Here is a 7500-nt window from a genome sequence, read left to right on the forward strand (position 1 = left end):
CGGTATTCACAGTTTTAAAAAGAAGTATAGTTTCATATTGCATTTCTGTCTGTTATCATTCCAAATTCTTTAACCCTTTATTCTACACAATTTTTATTTGTCTTTTCCTCGAACGACAAAACATGAAACAGAGTAACGCACATAATTCTCATCAGAACAATATCATAGACAATACTATTATTATTATTGTCATTACTCTTGTTACTCAGAAATTCCATGTGACAATATTCAAGGACAAAGAGACAGAAGCGGGATGTGTTTGTATGTATGTGTGTGTGTATGTGTGTGTGTGTGTGTGTGTGTGTGTGTGTGTGTGTGTGTGTGTGTGTGTCTTTCTGTCTGTCTGTCTGTCTGTCTTTCTGCAGGTTTGCCTGACTGTCTGCATGTTTTCAAAACGGATGGATACTTTTTCATTAAAAGCAATGAACATAATGAACATTTTTAAATATTAAACCAATAACCCCATTTGCTTAAAAAATGACGAGCGCCTGATTTCATCCAGTCTTGGCACTATAATTTGTTCTGTATGGTGTCACATACCCTGGCCTATAACAAGAAAGCCGGCGATGATAATGATGGAGAGAGAGATGACTTTGGAGATCGTGGTGATGATGGCTGTGCGGGTGGACACACGGGAGCTGTAGGAGTTGAGCAGGAACAGAGTCACTGGGGGAGAAAGGGTTAATTGACAAAATTAAAAGAGATGAGAGAGAGAGGGGGTGGAGAAGGGGTGGGGGTAGATAAAGATAGATGGATAGATAGATAGATAGATAGATAGATAGATAGATAGATAGATAGATAGATAGATAGATAGATAGATAGATAGATAGATAAATAGATAGATAGAGAGACAGACAGACAGACACATAGACAGAGAGAGAAAGAGAGAGAGAGAGAGAGAGAGAGAGAGAGAGAGAGAGAGAGAGAGAGAGAGAGAGATGTGGGGGAAGAGAGCGAGAATGAGAGATATTGTTGGAGATAAAAAACAAGAAATACATAGAGTAGGGTGAAGTATGTCATTATAATTTTATTCATTAAGTTAAAGTCATACTGCAATTCTTCAGTGAGGATAACTATACTCACACACACACACACACACACACACACACACACACACACACACACACACACACACACACAAACATACAAACATGAACGCACGAGAACAAGAACAGACCTAAACAAACAAAAACACACATAGATACACATATATAGACACATATAGAAACACACACACACAAACATACAATCACTCACACACACACACACACACACACACACACATACCAACCCCAAAACAACACATTCCTACACAAAATAAACATCTTGGGCGAGTTGTTAATATTAATTTATTATTCATTTTGCATTTTTGGCTTAATTTTAAATCTTTTCTGTTAATGTAGAAACACATTTCTGTGTAACCTTTACGGAAAAACATCAATCCAAAACACAAAACATCATGTAATGTTTCAGTTTTCATGGTCACTGAAGCTGGGAAGTCATTTTTTTCTGATTTAACCTCCGACACAAGGTAACCGGCACCACCTTCATATTTTATAATGCGGGTTAGCATCGGGGTCCTTAGCTCACCAAACACTCAGCCACTGGAGAGCATTAATTACTGCAGAGTCGAGAACATGCCTCCTTTCCCCCTGGACACACACGAACTCAAACACGCTCACACATGCATACGTATAAACCCACAAATAAACACAGACACACACAAAACCCATGTACAAACACTGGCACAAACACATACACGAATAGACATCCGCACAAACACACACACATACACTCTCACAAATTAATACACATACAGACGCACACACACACACACGTGCAAACACACACATGCACTCACACACACACACACACACACACACACACACACACACTCACCATCATTATTGTATTACTCACCCATTATCGCAGCAGTGACCAGCTTCTCCAATGACTGTGGCGACCCGCACATGGGCAGAAGAGTAAGCAGATACTTTGAGCACGTGAGCAGAACAATGACCTGGGAGCATGGCATCTGAATCACCACATACTGAAAGCACAAGCAATGAGGTCGTCATTATTCAATAATTAATTAATTAATTTTTTTTTGCCATTGAAAAATCATGAAAATAGCAAATGGCTTTCAAAATCGCCTCCTTTCAGCTAAAAAAAAAAAAGTCATTTTTTTGGGTGTAAATCAGTGCTAGATAACATGAGTGAATTTTACTAGTGGGTGGTTTGGGTTTGTCCGCATCCGATCCGGACATTGGGGATTACCTTGTTAGTGAGACAACTTCCTGGGCATTCAGCATTAATAATGTGGTAGAGTGACCAGATCCTTTCCACGCCGCTTTTACTTCCCCAACTCAAAGTCAGGTACCCATTACTGCTGGGTGGGCATAAGGGGTAAAACAAAATCAATGTCCGAACCGAGGCTCGAACTCGGACTTTCCGCTTCGGAGACGAGCGCACTAACCGCTCCGTCACCGCTCCCTCAATCACTCAGGTAGTAACTCTTATTATGTAATGCTTTAATTGGAAATTAATATAGGCTGGGGGTTAAAAACAAAAATATCAACTTCTATAATATGGTAGCTAAAGTGTACGCTGGCATTTTTTAAAAGTTTATAATCACTACAGTAAATGTTTGTATTTTGGTCCGTCCTGCTTGCTCTACTTCATTTTTTTTTGGTGTGTTTTGGTTGAAACTATGTCATTTAAAGTTGTGCGTAATTGTATTCAGACACGTTTATTATTTTTTTCTTTTAATTCAATTTCGATTTTTAACTTGAAGTTTTTTCGAATTTTGTTTTTTACCTCGTATGTTTTGGCCTATGTCTTCAACGTAATTTCACCCTTCAGATCGCCAGAGGAATCTTTTGGTTTTTGTTGCTCAAAATGTGTGATTTTAAAATGTTTTCGAGCATGTATTTACTTATTGCTTTAAAAAAAACCCATAGTATAGATTGTTGCTCAAAACAATGACATAATATGTTTACGTTTTCCATTTATTTCTTTTTTTTTTCGTTTATATACAGCACCAATTACCCTTTCGTGTAATCTGACCTAAAATCTGAAGGTCAAAAAAAAATCTGACAAGACAATAAATGTAACATCTAAACCTATAACTGAATAGAGAAAGACATTTCTGATAAGGAGAACTAAAGTCTGACCAGATACAGAAAGGAGTAAGAAAACATCTGATAAGAAGAACGTAACACCTGACCTGAAACATGTAGGAGAAAGCCACAGCGTTTCCCATTCCCTTCCGTAAATATGTGTAGGCCCCTCCAGACTTCGGCATCATAGTACCCAACTCGGCATAGCACAGCGCGCCTGGGAAAAACAGTTTTTAGTTTTCGTGAGAGTGTTACAGCACTTGCAACCCAATTAAGTCCTGAGAGTGTCGAAGATTAGAGGAGTTGCAAGAGAGCATCATGTAAAGAAGAAGGAGGAGAGCTAGATAAGAAAGATATAATATATTAGATAGGAAAGGAGCAAATCACACCAGAGCACCCGCCAAACACCTACACAGTTATTTCTGAGTATTAAAAAAGCTAAAAGCCAGCAGCTACGAGGAGCCAAGGAGTAGCGGTAAAAAGGCTGCTGAAAGTCAGGAGCCCAGATGAGGCGGAAAAGGAGGTGACGGGGTGGGGGCAGAAAGTGGAAACGAAAGCAGATGACCGAAAATTGATAGAGAGCAGGAAAGGAGGTGAGCGGAGACAATTTTGGAGAACTAAATTTCCGTCGCTTTCCGGATTCCAACCTATTGAATGAAAGCCTTAGACAGAAATTCTCGACTACTACTTTAAGTTTTCATCGATATGATGATGACGATAATGATGATGATCGTCATCATAATGACGATGATTATCCTTATGATAATACATTATACTCACTGCCCAGCTGGAACAGTCCTACCAAAACCCAGACCGTGAGGCTAAGTCCCACAGATCCAGAAGCATCTAGGACGCCTTTTGGGGAGATGAAGATACCGGAACCTGACAAGATAGACGGTAAGTATAAGAGTGCATGTGTGTGTGTGTGTGTGTGTGTGTGTATGTGTGTGTGTGTGTGTGTGTGTGTGTGTGTGTGAGTGTGTGTGCATGTGTGTGTGTGTGTGTGTGTCTGTGTGTGAGAGATCATGTGTGCGCACACGTGTGTATACATATGTTTGTATAAGTTTGTGTGTGTGTAAGTGTGTGAATGTGTATGGGTGTTTGTGTGTGTATGTGTGCATGTTTGTATGTGTGTGAGTATTTATGTCTACGCATGTGCGTGTTTGTGTGTGTATATGTGTGTATGTGTGAGAATGTGTGTGTGTTGGAGGTTGGATGGGGATTTGGTTAGGTTAAAGGAGTAAAACATTGTAGTCATCAGGGTTATCTTGGTAATAGAGCATTCACAGGTCAGATCATAGGATAATTTCATACTGAATAGAAATTAGTTACCTACTTCAATGTAGCCAGTAGTAAACTGATGCAGCTTGTTAAAATCTTAGTAATAACAAGTGCTTCGAGAGAGCAGTTTTATTTGAGATGCGTTCCCACGGTTTGGTCAACTAGGTACATAGAGCAGAAGAGCAGAAATTGCCCCCCCAAAAAACACTTGTTGGGGTTCAAAATAGGCAGATTTTTGTTGTTACTTTTTTAGTTTTTTGAAAGACTTTTCTGTTGGAAAATCAATACAATATCTTTAAAAGTTGCTTTTGAATTTGTTTTTAAAGCTATTTTGGAAAACGTCTTTTTTGTGATGTAATATTATGCAACATTAAGTACCTACTTTAGAGGTTCAGTAAATTAAAATTGTTCGAAATTTACTGGCAAACCCCATAGCACTGGTAAGAGGAAATTCTTGGCTTTCCAATGAGACCTATTTAAAGCCCTTGGAATCTCCTTTTGAAAGAGTTTGGTTAAAAGAAAGCTGGCATTTATGAGCATTTCAATGACCTCCTTAGAGACGAAGGGGAACTCCTTAGTTTCCGATCCCTCATTGGCTCAAAGTGTCTTAGGCACATTAGTTATCCAATATGACGTCTAGATCATCTAGTCAATGATGTCTTAATGAAGGAAAGAAACTCGAATACTCATAGGGAGAATTTTCTCTATCTTACAGATATCACGTAATATTAATTAACTTTTGTCTTTCTGAAAACTGTTGTTCAAGTGACGAGACATGTATTGCAGCTATCAGTACAGTTTAGTTTCGGTTTCGGTTTTTCGTCCCTTGCAATACTGTAAGTAGGTCATTTAAGAGACGGGTTACTTCAAGGAGTTTAGAACTGTAAACCCCTTGGGTTACTTCGACTCTGCCTGTCGGGGCCAACCCGGGCTGAGAGGGAGGAATCCCAGCAGAAAAAGACAGATGCTCATCCCCACGTGGGAATTGAACTAGAGTCTCCTACATGAAAGGCATAGTTTTATCCAGGGGCGGCTTGCCCATAGAGCACGGTCGTACAGTGCTACTCAAAACTTTAATGCGCACAACACTCACAAAGAGACATTTTTAAAAAAAATACCTTAAACATCCACTATCCAATCAATTTTCCATAAAAGTTCCTGTCCAGAGCCTAATCGGTTATTAGTGTATCTGTAGCGCTCTGCTGTACAATATAAAGTTTTCGTGCTTCCCCAAAGTAATACATGGCATGTTCAGTGGTGGTAATCTAACTCGAAAGGTGCTCTATGGGCTGACGCTCTATGGGCTGACCCAAACAGCAATGACGTTAAGAGGGAGTTTCATAGTACATAAATATTAATAAGGCGGCACAATCTCAATGTGACCTGCCGAACAAAGCACATAGGCGCAGTCCGGAATTTTCATTTTCGATTTATTAACCCAGTGTTCACTTGGAAAAAAGAGATCCAGTTCTATCTTGAAGAAATTTAGTCCGATCACTGGGACAATAATGCCACCCATGAAGCGTGTGGTCTCTTGAATGTTTTAAAGAGAGATACATTTCTCTTCTTTTTACACTTTTTAAAACAAAGTATTCACGCACGTTGACGTGTTGTATGGGATCCTCCAACACAGAGGTACAACGCACATTGCAGCCCAACAAGTTCTAGACACGTTTTTAAAGCAACCGTCGAGGAAATTAGAATCAGTATAAGTTTTCCATCAACAAGTAAGACCACTGAGGAACAAGCTTCCAAGAGAGGCAGACATCAAAACACCTGTGAAATTGGTGCAAAGGAGACCTGTGGTGTAACAGTTAATCAAATTGTTGAGCTTTAAGCAAAATAAAATCAATACACTATCAATCGCCAACCCCTCCAAATTCCATGGTTTTCAAAAGTCGTTTCCTACAGTTCTTTTTGAACTTATATCAGAAAACTATTCTGTTTTGCCTAAAATCAAGTTACAAACAGAAATAACCGTATTATATTTGCAATGCAATATTTAAGTCTTCTCAGTATCGTACAATCCTGGGCCTTTATTCAGCTCTGAAGGACTACAAACTCGACACAACATTAATTGGAGACCTACGCACAATCCTAGAAATCGGACTAACATTTTTATGTCGAGCCACAAGACATCATTGACAGCATCTCCAACTTCGTCAACAGAGTGATGGACACCTTTGCTGCAGTAAAAGAACGAAGGGTAAACTTCTTCTTCCAATAGATTTTTTCTAAACAGATATGTTGAAGAATAAAGCTCATTTACCATGCACTTGACTATCTTCAACCTTCTTTAATGTAATTGTCCACCCCCACATTTTAGACCCACGAGCCGCCCATGAACAATAGGAACAATAATAGCGACAAACTAACGATGTTGACAAAGTAGACTCACCGATGATCAATCCAATAACCATTGAAGTGGTTCCCACCATCCCCAATTCTCGTTTCATCTTCACTCCCTCCATCTCCACTTCCAAACTCTCTGGCTCATCGTTCTGAGCCTGAGAAGGTAACAAAAAGTTTCCATGGGGTTAAGAAAGGCAAAAAAATAATATTCATTTACTGTCAAATCTACTATTACAAAATAGCTCAATACAATAAGAATGTGTCAGATAGTGGTTTTTTTTATAGCAGAGACAAACCAGATCCCATTGTAAAATGTATGACTTAATTCTAGGGTAGTTATTGAGCTATGGTGCAACATTTAGAGAGACCAGTGAAAGGTGACGAAATTGATAAGCGTGATTATATAGAAGAGTATTTTCGGATAGGTGAATGGAAGACGCTTTCTCTTTTTTTTTAAAAGCAAGCTTGTTTTGAACAAAATTCATGAAAAACCTGAACATTACCCAATAAGCTATGCAATTCAATAGTTATAGCATGCACATGGTTCTAACATTGTTGTACAATAACCAGAGAGTGAAAATAACACAAAAGTGGAATATGATCCAGGAGCTGACTCTTTGGCAAAAGTTATACTTGCGAGATATGAATAAAAAGCATTTTCATTTGCGTTAACACTTGTGACTTTATCCGATGTTTTCTGTAAGGAAATGTTTGTTTTCATTTATTGGCACCGTTTTGTACGGAATTA

The 7500-nt window shown here is 38.9% G+C and overlaps 1 protein-coding gene across 1 annotated transcript in view; it reads right to left on the reverse strand.

The window, feature by feature from the left end:
* The window catches only part of LOC101858839 (Y+L amino acid transporter 2-like), a 9505-nt gene that overhangs the window by 1395 nt on the left and 610 nt on the right, over window positions 1-7500 (reverse strand). Inside the window, exons 2-5 of the mRNA XM_013091347.1 lie at window positions 6799-6907; window positions 3227-3336; window positions 1921-2050; window positions 541-666 (exon numbers count right to left, since the gene is read on the reverse strand). Coding sequence (XP_012946801.1) covers window positions 541-666; window positions 1921-2050; window positions 3227-3336; window positions 6799-6907 — 475 coding nt within the window. The remainder of the gene's footprint in view (window positions 1-540; window positions 667-1920; window positions 2051-3226; window positions 3337-6798; window positions 6908-7500) is intronic.

The sequence above is a fragment of the Aplysia californica genome, unplaced genomic scaffold, assembly GCF_000002075.1.
Source record: "Aplysia californica isolate F4 #8 unplaced genomic scaffold, AplCal3.0 scaffold00034, whole genome shotgun sequence".
Classification (NCBI taxonomy): domain Eukaryota; kingdom Metazoa; phylum Mollusca; class Gastropoda; order Aplysiida; family Aplysiidae; genus Aplysia; species Aplysia californica.